The 13,667-nt window shown below is 41.4% G+C and overlaps 2 protein-coding genes across 2 annotated transcripts; both read right to left on the minus strand.

Annotated features, from left to right (window-relative positions):
- Positions 1-661: 661 nt before the first annotated feature.
- On the minus strand, positions 662-5,934 carry LOC306979449 (odorant receptor 131-2-like; the record flags this gene model as incomplete). Its single annotated transcript, XM_079578401.1, has 2 exons — positions 5,827-5,934; positions 662-1,477 (listed from the first exon to the last, which is right to left on the minus strand). The coding sequence occupies exon 2, from the start codon at positions 1,436-1,438 to the stop codon at positions 662-664; it is 777 nt and encodes a 258-aa protein (XP_079434527.1). The 5' UTR covers positions 1,439-1,477; positions 5,827-5,934.
- A 4,722-nt stretch (positions 5,935-10,656) lies between these two features.
- LOC306979451 (odorant receptor 131-2-like) lies at positions 10,657-13,246 on the minus strand (the record flags this gene model as incomplete). The annotated part of the gene is made up of 2 exons (XM_079578403.1): positions 10,657-11,433; positions 13,106-13,246. 2 exons carry the CDS (start codon positions 13,244-13,246, stop codon positions 10,657-10,659), a joined length of 918 nt encoding a protein of 305 aa, XP_079434529.1.
- Positions 13,247-13,667: the final 421 nt, after the last annotated feature.

Raw genomic sequence — 13,667 nt, forward strand, 5'->3', positions numbered from 1 at the left:
TTCCACGAGGCCTTGTCCCACTAGGACATGCCTGGAACACCTCCCGCGGGAGGCGACCAGGAGGCATCCGAAACAGATGCCCGAGCCACCTCAGCTGGCTCCTTTCGACGTGAAGGAGCAGCGACTCTACTCTAGCTCCCCTCGGGTAACTGAGCTCCTCACCCGATCTCGAAGGGTGCGCCCAGCCACCCTGCGAAGGAAACTCATTTCGGCCGCTTGTATTCGCGATCTTGTCCTTTCGGTCATTACCCAAATCTCATGACCATAGGTGAGGGCGGGAACGTAGATCGATCGGTAAATCGAGAGCTTTGCCCCGACTCAGCTCTCTCTTCACCACGACAGACCGATACAGCGACCGCATCACTGCTGACGCTGCACCGATCCGTCTGTCGATCTCACGCTCCATCCGTCCCTCACTCGTGAACAAGACCCCGAGATACTTGAACTCCTCCACTTGAGGTAAGGACTCCCCACCGACCCGCAGAGGGACACACCCACATTAAGGAAAACAAACCTAAGATGGCAAAGAAAAGAACCACCACAAGAACAGCAAGAAAAAGATACGCAATCTACTGTATATATTCTTTTTAACAAATTGTGAATCTAATCGTCACACAAAAAAGGGCAGGCCAAATTAAAATCCTCATTCAGACTATTATCCTTATGTTGGCGTCCCTTGTTTATCCCTCACTTTCCTCTTTTTGACCTTGCACCTGCTGCGCAATAAGTACATTTGAAAGTACTTCCTGAACATTTTATCTCTAATGCCATATATCATCGGACTCAAAAAACGCGGCAATATGTAGACGGTCAAATAATTCGCGTACATAATGTCTAAAACCTGCCGAGGGAAAAGCGAAATCAGCACTCTCTCGACACTCGGCGATATGTAGGAAAGCATGCACATTGCTAACTGTGCGCCGTGTATCAAAATGGTATTCCTCGCCTTCTGCGCGGACACTTTTTCGGAAGCTAGCGCTTTTGCCGCAAACAATATACGCAGGTAAGTGTAAACGAGCGTCAGGAAGACAAACGAAAAGTAGATGGCGTCAAAAGCCACTCTTTTGTGCGATAAGATCGGATCTTTGAAGACGTTTGGCCGTATGCAGAAAACGGACTGGTGGAAGAAGCTGAGAGACTCCCTCGCGAGCGTCACGAACAAGTCCGTGATGGCGGGCATGGCGCAGACGAACCACATGATGCCGATGGCGCAGTAGGTCCGCCTGACGGTGCAGATCTGCGCGTGCCGCAGCGGGTTGCAGATGGCGATGTAGCGCTCGATGGCCATGCAGGCCAAGTTGACGGGCGTGTTGCGGGTGGTGAAGACGGCCACGAGGATGAAGAAGCAGCAGAAGGAGACGTTGATCCTGTACACGATGAAGCTGATCACGAACAGGAAGACGGTGACGGTGAGCTGCAGCGCGTCGTTTAGGACCATGTGGATGAACAGGATGTAGCGAGGGTCCGAATAAAACACCTGCGAGGGGGAGGAAGATAGAATGCGTCAACAGAGCAGTGATGTTGCAGAATCCGCCTGTGGTTTTCTGTTGTCTTTATCAATCAATCGATCAAGCAATCAAATTTTATTTATAGAGCCCTTTACAACACTCAAGGCGACCAAAGTGCTTTACAATAAAACCACACAAAATCCATTAAAAACGTTCATACAACCAAACAATAAAACAGATAAAATGTACTAAAAGTGTCGCCGTGCTACTTAGTGTTAAAAGCCAGTCTGAATGCATTATTATCATTTTTAGGAGACTGGGCTGGTTGCAGGGTGGGGGTCGGTGTGGGTATGGGAATGAGGGTGGATGCGGGTGGAAAGTGTGTGGGTATGGGAAGGCGGGTGGAAAGTGTGTGGGTATGGGAAGGCGGGTGGAAAGTGTGTGGGTATGGGAAGGCGGGTGGAAAGTGTGTGGGTATGGGAAGGCGGGTGGAAAGTGTGTGGGTATGGGAAGGCGGGTGGTTGTGGGTGAAAAATGTGGGTATGGGAAGGCGGGGGGGGTGCGGGTCGAAAGTGTGTGGGTATTGGAATGGTGGGTGGGTGCGGGAGCAAAGTCTGTGGGTATGGGAATGTGGGTGTGTGTAGATGTAAAGTGTGTGGGTTTTAGAAGGGATAGGACTATGCGAGTGAGTGCAGGGGTGAATGTGCAGAACAAGTGTTAAGGACTGACTGATGCTCTGCAGAGTGAGTGGTGTGTGGTGTAGCCGGGCCTGGTCCGGTTGGGGACAGAGGATGGAAATTAGCTTGAGCTATAATCCTGCATTTTAAGTATACTGTACTTTGTGTAAATGCATTGTCCCTTTTAAATAAATAAATACAAATACAAAATACAAATAAATGCGTCTTGAGCCTGGATTTAAAAAGGCCAAAGTCAGTGATGGTGCATATCAGGGGGCGGCTTATTCCAGAGTCTGGGTCCAGCTACTAAAAAGGTCCGATCACCCCAGTGCTTGTACTTGGTCCTGGGCATTTCCAGCAGGAGCTGGTTTGACGACCTCAAGGATCTGCCCGAGTCACGAACAGTTAAAAGTTCAGACAAGTACGAAGGGGCAAGACCATTGAGGGCTTTAAAAACAAAAAGAAGGATTTTAAAATCGACTCTAAAAGAAACTGGAAGCCGATGCAACGAAAAAAGGACTGGGGTGATGTGCTGACGTCTGGGTGTGTTTGTTAAAAAACGAGCTGCAGCATTTTGCACCAATTGAAGACGATTAAGACAGGACTGGGAAACCCCACAATAAAGAGCATTACAATAACGCCCTTTATTTTGGATCAGGAGTGTCAAACATCAGGATCAGGCCCGCGAGATGATTTAATCCGGCCCCTGCCCTGTAGAGCATTAATTTCAGAGTATGTAAAAGAAAAAGTAAAGTCTCTAGCCCATTCCTGTGCGGAGTTATGATTTTTTAAAGAATAACCAGAATGCTCATTCTAGCCACTCGGGGGCCTTAAATGTAAAAAAAAAGAAGGGAAGAGTTCCACAGAGGGCACTGACATAATAAGAGCTCAGGATTTGAACACCACATGATAGCCACGTGGTAAATGTACAGTCTGCCCCAGGACGGCTGTGGCTTCAGTAACAGCTTACCACCACCGAGTGTGGAGTAAATGAATACTGACAACTATGTAGTACTTTGAGGAACTTGTGACACAGGCTTGTAAAGTGCAATACAAGTGTAAGTGTACAAGTGTATTAATGAAGCTACAGTCAAGTTGGGGTTTTGACCAAATCACAGCTTGTTATTATTCATTTACTGGCAAAATAATCTCTCTTATATGCGGACCGTGACCCGCCGTGGGAGCTCAATTTCGGCCCGGGACACTCCTGCTTTAGATTGATTGATTTCTATGTATTGTTTCATTCTTTATTTCATTCGTCAGTTGCCTATCTCTATTTTGATTGCATTTGTGAGTTTTAAAGCCTTACCAGCTTTACTCAGTGCTTGATTTGTAAAGTAATAGTTTCAGGGACACTTTTGGTCTGATGTGATGGATTCGAGGAACAGGGAAAAACATTTGCCGGAACACTCGCATTAAACCCCCTCCTGGAACCGCCCCCTTAACGTGGTGGAGGGGTTTGAGCACCCGAATGATCCTGGGGGCTCTGTTGTCGGGGGCTTCGTGTCCCTTGTAGGGTCTCCCAAGGCACACAGGTCCTAGGTGATGGGTCAGACAAAGAGCGGTTGAGAAGACCCTCATGAGAGACCAACAGGCCCGGTTAATCGTGAGGCCGTCCTCCCGTGGACCCACTACCTACAAGAGGAGCCATAAGGGGCTGGTGCAATGTTATTTGGGCTCCAACAGCTGCCCCCACGACCCGGCGACGGACAAGTGGAAGAAAATGGATGGATGGATCTCATTAAACCCCATAATATCAGATAAAATCTTTGCCTGATCCTCCTAAATATTTCCTGAATCCTTTACCCTGAAAAACTGGGGAATGCGTTCCCCAAACAGGGGATCAAATTAAGCACTGCCTTTACTTTGCCTGATCTTGTCAGAACTTGGACGCTAATTGTGGTTTGGCCATACTTAGATCCGCTGCTATCACTTATCACTTTACACACCTAAGCAACATGTGAATACAATCCCGTTGTTGTTCTATGTCAAATTGTTGTTGTCTTACCATATTTTACTTCTTATTTTTTCATCTTATTTATTTTAATATTCTTTATGCATGCCCCTGTAGCCCTACAGTTTAAAGTTTTATAGCTTAGGAGATTGTAGAGTGTGAATGAGTGGTTGGAAGAGGTCAGATACAGGGGGCGGACTGGCCATATGTCCATTCTGGAAGAGCACAGAAGGGCCACTGGCTCTGGGGCCACCGGTCCTCTCAATTTGATCCTTAACCTCTTACCCCCCGCCTTAACCAACTTTACCCACATCTAAAAGCTTAGAAGACAAGCATCAAAATAGTGACAAAAACGAGGATGAAAACAGAACAAAAATGTGCTGGAAAAGCAACTAAAAAGTGACAAAAAATATGGCGAAAACAAGACAAAAAGCAACGAAAAAAGCAATGAAAAATCCATAAAAAGTGACAATTTTTTTTTGACAAAAACACAGCAAAAACCCCACAAAAAAAGTCATGAAAAAACCACAAACATGTGACGAAAACGCAGCGACAGCGTGAGGTTGAAAAACGTCTTTGTGGAAGTGCCGCATTTATGCTAATAAAATCAGGGCCGTTTTTCAGTCCCAGTCCACCCCTGGTCGCAGAGTTGGCCGTGGGGCGGCCAACAGTAGTATGGAGTGAATGAATAATGCACAAACTTGTAAACGTACAACCAATGCATTAGTTTCATGTAATTGTGAACGGAACTGGTTACTGGTTCTAATTCTGATTGATTTACTACTGTTTTCTTGTTGGTTTTTAAGATAGCTTCAAGTAAAACCTTATATATTAGTGAGCGGTGATAATACAGTTTCCCTTCAAATCAGAATTGAGCCAGATTTTAACCTTAAATTATTATTAGGGCTGCAACTAACAATTATTTTGTAATCGATTAATCTATCGACTATTTTTACAATTAATCGATTAGTCGCTTGGCTATGAATGGTGTAGGAAAATTTTATTTTTTCTATTTTTTTATCACATAAAGCTAAAGTGGATCCGCTTGAGGACATGTTGATGGAGTAAACGTAAAGTAAATGTTTGTTGGAGGCTCTTGGCGCTAATTGGCGCTAATATTCATGAAATTTACAATGTACGAAGTGTACTACATACACTTACTATAAAAACAAAGTAGGTTTTCATCAAAAATACTAAATTTTCATGTAATTTTTGCTCTATTTGAGTCTGTGTGAACCAGAAAACGATTAATCGATTACTAAAATAGTTGTCAACTATTTCAATAATCGATTAGTCGTTGATTAATCGATTCGTTGTTTCAGCCCTATTTATTATACATGCTTATTACATTTTCCAGAAAGGGGTCCCGAGTGGTTGTGGCCTGAAAGAGTTGTGTTCATTGCATTTGATGTCGGTGATTTACTAATTAAAGTTAAGAATGAGAAGAAGTATAATTGATAAAGACCTGTGTCAAAATGTTTCATCAAAAAAAGAAGCTTTCACAAACACAACCTGCCTCAGCTTCTTCATACAGCCTTTTAAGACCTTTCATGCTTCGTATGTTTTCCCCAAATACATCTGCTAGACTGGTTGGCACAGTTTAACACTCTCTGCCTCTTTAATCGTTTCAAGCTCATTGCAGCCTCAACACATTTCTCACTGGGATCGAAGAGAGTAAACACAGAAGCAATGTTACCGGAGTGAGCGCTTTGTCGTGCATTTTCTCCGTGTGCAGTTTTGTGGTTACCTGGTGTCTGAAAAAGGTGACGACCAAAGTGCTGTTGACATAACTGAGGACGAGCCAAACCGAGACCACAATGATGTTTTTAATGAAGGCGGTGGTGAATGTGTCTCTCACCAGCATCATCTGACAAAACAGGAAACACAGACTCATTATCCATCAATGTAAAAGCTGTGTTGTGTAAAAATAATATGAGATTGTCCAGATCACTGTGGTTACTGATGTCCTAATATGAAGGCTGTAGTTTTAGAATCATATGCACTTTATAATATATAAACCTAGTCTCTATAAATCATAAGGTCAACAACTACATAAAGAAAAAAGCTATTTTTTAAACCAAAGAGATGCAATTCAATGACCGTAGCTATACTCATGTTACATAAGATAGACTCTACTACACAGTATGGATAATGTGAATAAAGCATTTTTATTTATTTATAGGTTTAATCATCTGTGTGTGTATTCAAGAAAGGTTCAAACCCAGAGAGACTGGCTATAATCTAAGAGGAACTCACATTTATCAGAAAAACATGAGGAACTCATATTTATCAGTGGCTGAGATGTGTCTCAGTCAGAGGAGTAAATGTATGGAATAGTTTGAATGACACCTTGGAAAACTCAACATCCTTAAACGCTAAAAAAAAAAAAAAATCTAATCTAATGTAATTAGCAGTTACACAGTACTATAACTAAATCATATGTAAACTCTCCTGTGTATAGTATTTTTGTCTTTACAATATAATTGACTGATTCGAGCCATATTTATTAATTATTTTTTTTTACAAATCAATGGATACAAAATTCTCATCCATTGTAACCAATGGATGAGAAATTAAGCTGTAATAGGGTTTGGCTTTAGATAAGTGTTTCACTTCAGCCAAAACCCTTTTCAGTCATTGTTTCAGTGTTTTCATGTTTTGTAGTTAATCATGTCTGTGTGAAGATACTGACTGAAAATAAACTAAACTAAACTGTTGAACTGCTTTCTTCTTTTCACAATCATTTGAAGCTGCACGTGACTATGGCCATTCAAGTCCAACACATCTTCAGTACAGAAACAGAGATATACAATGATTAAATTTGTGATACAAAACAGAGTCTTTTTAATCAACTATTGAACATGACCGGTTTGAACAGATCTCATTTGTGTCTGTTGCAATTACACAAAGATGTAACTGAACAACCACAAGAAACAGCGTCACATAACTGCAGGCAAAAAAAGTGTGATAATGTGCATATATAATAGCAGTTGTAGCCTATTTGTGTTATTGGTGCTAGGTTTTAATGTTCATTTAATTGATGAATTTCAAAGGATCAAAAGCAAGTTTTTCTCTTGAATCTCTTGATGATTTAAAAGTCATCTTACAAAATTAATTAATGAAAATACAAATGAGAGTTTTGAAGGGTTTTTGCAAACAAACTGCTCACAAAGAACCACCTCCCAGCCCTGACCTCGGTACAGATAAACCACAGTTATCTGGGCAAAACCAGAATAAGCTGCACCAGACCTGATTAGGTGCAGATGCATTTCCTCCTAATGCCACAGATGAATTCATGCCTCGTCGTCTGTGGGGGGAAATTGCAATGTATTACTAACTTTCTACCAACAAACAGAACATTTTTGAAGAGAATTAAAAGATCATTCAGGTTTGCATGTAAAAGAAAAACTGTGAATTGTAACAGAAGCTCTTCTCTTATAACATATTTCTGAATTTAACATGAGATCTGCTGATCAGCTGCTTTCAGAGGTTCCTCGCTCCAAATATGTGACTAAAGGGGACAGGGCTTTCTCTGTTGCAGCTCCAAAACTGTGGAATGAACTGCCTCTCCACATCAGAGCTGCACAGACACTTGTTTTAAATCGTTATCACTTATTTTAAATCGTTGCTTTAAACACATTTTTATGCAAAAGCTTTTAACAGTGTCTAGCACATATCTGGCCAAATCTAAGCTGTTAGTGCTTTGCTGTTTTGTATATTGTGTTTTGTTTCTTATTATTATATTTATATATATATTATATATATATATATAATATATATATATATATTGTGAAGCACTTTGGTCAACAGCAGTTGTTTTAAATGTGCTATATAAATACATTTGGTTTGATTTGATTTGAACATGAACTCTAACTATTTTGTCTATATTCACAGGTATGTTGTTGTGACCCCATAGAACTCACATGACGTGTGTGCACTGTGTATTTCTCGTTAGTAAATCAATTGCAAAACCTGACACAAGTCATTGAGTGCACTACAGTTTCCCATTGCCTCAACTCATTAGCATTTGGCTGACTGGTTAGTGTCTTTATCTACTGCTACCTTTGTTGGAATTAGTCAATCTGAAGATCTTACCGATACATCTGTATTTCTTTCTATCTATCTATGTTGAACAGCCCCATATGTGAACAGCACTTTAATCTAGACTTACAGCACAATGAAGATCAATCAACTTGTCAGATAAAAACAATAAACAAATGTTTAACTTAACCATGATTAAGACAATACCACCTGATCATCTTTGCAGTTGTCGTGGAGGTGTGCGCACTCACCTGTCTGCAGTGTGGGCAGAGAGAGCTCATCGGCAGAGTCTATATGCACCTGAGCTCATTCATATTCATCGATGCGCAGCAAGAAGTCAGGTGGGGGTCATCATGGTGACGAGAGAGAGGGTGCAAAAAAGAAGAGGCCATAGTATTGTCGAGTTGTTTTGAGAATGTGGCAAGAGTTTGGCTTGAATCGCTGCTAAAAAAGAAAATGTTGGACTCCTGACAGGTCTGCCCATTGTCACCTGTTCTGTTCTCTTATAAACGGCTGATTTGGAGACTCCAGAATCTTATCTCTATGCTAAAAAGATAATGTTGGACTCCTGACAGGGCTGCCCATTGTCACCTGTTCTGTTCTCTTATAAACGGCTGATTTGGAGACTCCAGAATCTTATCTCTATGCAGATGTTTTTGTGCTGGTTCTGTATATGCATGGGAGCAGTCCAATCTTGAGTGAAGGGGATGAGGGGCGTCACTGACTTTCCGAGTGTGCTTTTGGAAGGATGTGATAACATACTCCATAATAATTACATGATCAACAGTTTCTGGGTGTTACAATAAGTCGCCCAAGGCCGCACTGCCTGAGGGGCGCATTGGGAGAGTATTGGGAATTTAAGGAATAGGCCACCGTTTTTACATACTGAGATATGTTCTTACCTTAGCTTTGACGAGTTCTTTAGGACCTGTCTGATCTTCACCCGTGCCTTCAGTCACGTAAACACAGCGCAGACGGCGTTAGCATTTAGCCTCTCCCTCTCTCCACTATAGCTCCAAAACAGGTCAAGATAGAAGCTACCAAGCTCTTCCACGTTTTCCCTATTTAAAAATGGTTACGTGAAGTGTTCCACTACAAAGTATAATTACACAAAATTAAACAATGTGGATTTTCTAAGTGGATAAAAGTGGGGACTATATTGTAAGACGTAATAATGCCAGGAGTAGTTTGGCATCCGCACAGTAAAGTGAAGATTACTGCGCGGATTTCGAACTACTCCTCCAATAATGGAGGACCTTATTTTTTCGAGATGTTTACATTGTAAAACTTCTTGTAGCCAGTTATTGATCGTTGGAGGTGCTTTATGTTTCCATTTAAGATGAATTTGGCGTTTGGCCAACAGGGTAGTAAAGGCAATGGCACATTTTACAGTTGGTGAAATATTCAAAGATGTAGGTAAACCGAACAGAGCAGCTAAAGGGTTAGCGGGTCTATTCATTTAATAAATTCTGGACAGTGTTAAAAAGATGTCAGACCAGTATTTATACAGCTTTGGACAAGTCCAAAACATGTGTCCGTGGTCTGCGGGTGAGTTTTTACATCTAGGACAGGCGTCCGACACATCTGAGTGCCTTTGAGCAAGTTTTGCGTTCGTAAGATGTGCTCTGTATATTACTTTAAATTGCATCAAGGCATATCTTGCGCAGATGGATGAAGTATTTATCAGTTTTTTTAATTTCCGCCCATTGTCTCTGAGATATTTTTAGACCAAGGTCGTCTCCCCATTTGTTTTTAAAAATAGTTGTAGAATTAATCCTGATATAAATAAGCGAGATCAAATGTTTTTCAGACCAATGATGATCAAGTAGTTTGATCGAAGTCAGTCTCTGGTGGGCGGTTCGGGTAGTGAGGGAATGTGTGCTGCTTTAAAATAGTTTTTTTTAAGGTATATTGGGGTATAAGGAGTTTTCTGTATACATGCCTTGATCAAATCCCTGATCAAATAAAATACATTCAAATACAAAGACTGGTCATCCAAGCCTACTGATTTAAAGCAGAACTATGTAAGAGAGTAAAATACTTCGCTGACAGAAAAGACAAAGGGAGAGAGGGAAATTGTACATTGTGCCACAACTCAATTACACAATGGAGATATTTTATTTCAGCTCAAACTTGGCTGTAAATACTGCTAAAGTGGCGCTAGCCCACAGTTAGCTTTGCCCATTAGCCTGTTAGCTTCTTCTTCATGATTCCATTAGTGTGTATTGGTGGCTCCGACCCGGGGGCAGGGAGATGAAAGACCCTCAAATCATCCCATTAACACTTGTATTAACCCCCCAGGGACTACGAAAAGGATTTATGAAGGTAAACACGTTACTTAGTGCTGCTTTAAGCAAATAAACAATGTTGCTGCTATACTAAGATCAACTTTGTCAGTTCAATATGGACTGGTTCATTCAAACAGTCCTTAGGAAGAATATAATGTGTGGAAATGACAACCCTACATTAAACCTTACTTCACAGGGAAGAACCATCACCTGTTTGAACCTGACCATAAACAAAAAAGGACACATTTTCATAGATCTATTTTATTCCCTTTTCCTCCAAACAAGTGTTGCTTTAGATATTTCCTGAATATTTTATCCCTGACCCCGTACACCAGCGGAGTGACGAGACGAGGCAGAATGTTGACCAGCAAAGCCACGGCAAAACGGACTGCCATGACATTTTTGGGGAATAAAAAAATCAACCCTTCACCTATTAGGCCTTTAACGAATATCAGCATGGAGAGTGTGAGCTGGAAGCTATGCAGTAGAATAGTGTTTCTAGCCTTTTTAGCATCTGAGGATACCGACTGTGCGGCAAAAAGGATCTTAAAGTACGTGTAAAGTAGCACTCCCCAAACTACCACCAAAAGCACCGCATTTGAGACATCTGTCTTTTCCATAAGATGCTGGTCTCTGAAAACATTATCTCGTACGCAAAACACCCGCGAATGGAAAAACTCAGGGGACTCCGTGGCTAGAGTGACAGAGAGGTCCGGAAGCAATGAAAATGTGCACATCACCCAAATACAGGCGATGACGATGTAGGTTTTCTTCACGGTACACATCCGCGAGTGCTGTAAAGGATGGCAAATGGCGATGTAGCACTCGATGGCCATGACAGCGAGAGTCATCGGGTTGCTCATGCTGGAGTACGTGCCGATCATGGCCAGCAGGATGCACAGGGAGACGTTGATGGAGTAAACAATGTAGCTTAGCACGTGGATGAGTGTTAGCATGGTGAGGAGGATGATGTCGTTGATGACCAGGTGGATGTAGAGGATGTAGCGAGGATTCAGGTTTAGAGTCTGCAAAGGAAAGGAAATATTAGCAGTCTTTAACCTTGAAGAGAGTTAATTTTGCTTCGGAGATATAGCCGATAGGTTTTCAACACAATTAAAGGGTCATGCAAAATCAACTTTTTGGAGCTTTTAGCCATGTTGTTATGCTATTTCCTTATCAAAACTACCCCCAGAGTGATTTGTGGCTTTATCCACGCAGTTCTCAGCAATCCTCAGCTGCTCCGCCCTCTGCTGGAAAATGACTGAGTTGTGACACTCTGACGTTTTTTACGTCATAGTGTCAAACAGGAAGAGCACAACTTCTGTAATGTAGTGCCTTACGGCCTGATTTTAATTTATAAAACAGCTTTAAAAAAAACAACAACGATAATGTCGCGGAGAAAAGCGCGTTTGGCTACGAGAGGTGCAGGACTTCCTAAAGAAGAGGCCACTCGCCAGGAGTTGGAATTTCTTCCCGGGATTCAGCGACTATCAGCCAAAATAGTGTTTTTCTGTGACTGTCTCTGATGGATGTTTGGTGAATCTTCTCAAAGTGTATTTGGCATCCGCACAGTAAAGTGAAGATTACTGTGCGGATTTCGAACTACTCCTGGTATTATTACGCCTTACAATATAGTTCCCCCTTTTATCCGCTTAGAAAATCCACATTGTTTAATTTTGTGTAATTATACTTTGTAGTGGAACACTTCACGTAACCATATTTGAATAGGGAAAACGTGGAAGAGCTTGGTAGCTTCTATCTTGACCTGTTTTGGAGCTATAGTGGAGAGAGGGAGAGGCTAAATGCTAACGCCGTCTGCGCTGTGTTTACGTGACTGAAGGCACGGGGGAAGATCAGACAGGTCCTAATGAACTCGTCAAAGCTAAGGTAAGAACATATCTCAGTATGTAAAAACGGTGGCCTATTCCTTTAAACTCAACTACATCCATTATTCATTCTTTGGTCCATAAAAATATTTTACTCTTAATCTTATCTCCGCACAGATACGAGGATGTATTTTGTATCTACAAGGAAAGATTCCAATTAGTATCTAAATGTATTGCTGGGTTGCAGGTTTTGGAATGTGATGATGTCACCGGACCCAGCGGGGGCAGCGGCCAGTTTTTCCTATTAACAGCATTACACTTTCACAAGTCGTAGCCAAGAAAAAAATGTATGTATTACAAAATGTATCATTAATATCAGTCACTGTTTCCAGGATCTCTCTGTACAAGACCAAACATTTCCTCAAAACAAAATCATTTTTCCTGTGTATAATAGTATAGGCCTTTAGAATGCTGTGATGTCACCTGCAACCAGCAATTTATTTAGTTTTAATTCACCTAAAGTATCTCTCCACAAGCAATAATGAACTGGAGCATGGGGCCTATTTCAGTCCTTTACCTTCATGCTAATAAGAGAGACAAAGGTTTGTAGACTAAGGCAAAGACGAAGTTACTTAATACATCAATCTGTGACCATAACTAAACATTGATTGCAATTGGGAGCTATTGCTAATTGTCAAATTCAGTGACTTTAGCTTTCACATACACATTCAACAAATAGAATTCAACTTGATTCGCTTTTAGATGGTGGGGAAAGGAAAACCACAGCATTTTTGACACTTTTCAATAATGTGCAATTGTGCGCCGTTTCTGAATGAAATAAGAAAAATGATAATCTGACCTCATGTCTTACGAAAGTGTGCACCAAGACAGCGTTGATGTAGTTGATGGCGACGCACAGACCAATGGTGAGGGCATTCTTCAGAAAAAGTGAGCTAAATTCGCCCCGGGCTGCCTGGGAAGTCGAGTTACCGCCCAAACCTGACCCGTTCATGGATCAGAAATCGACAAAACGAGCTGAAAGGAGAGATAGTAACTGTTTAAATCTGTTGATGATGTGGAATCTATGGTTTCTAGGTATCATGATTGATGAACACTTGACATGGAAATGGCATATTGATAATGTCAAAGTAAAGGTATCCCAAATAATAGCTGTGCTGTATAAAGTCAAAGATTCTCTCAATAAGAATGCATTGTTTTTGTTGTATAACTCATTGTTCCATATCTGACCTATTGCATTGAAGTGTGGGGAAAGTGCCTGCAAAACATACATTAATCCAATTTTTCTGTTACAGAAAAGAGCGATTAGAGTCGCCAGTGGAAGTGGATACAGAGACCAGACCAGTCGTTTATTCATACAACTAAAAACACTGAAATTTTGTGAATTAGTAGAGTTTAGCCTTTTAAAAACCATG

The sequence above is a fragment of the Gobius niger genome (assembly GCF_951799975.1).
Source record: "Gobius niger genome assembly, chromosome: 20".
Taxonomy (NCBI): domain Eukaryota; kingdom Metazoa; phylum Chordata; class Actinopteri; order Gobiiformes; family Gobiidae; genus Gobius; species Gobius niger.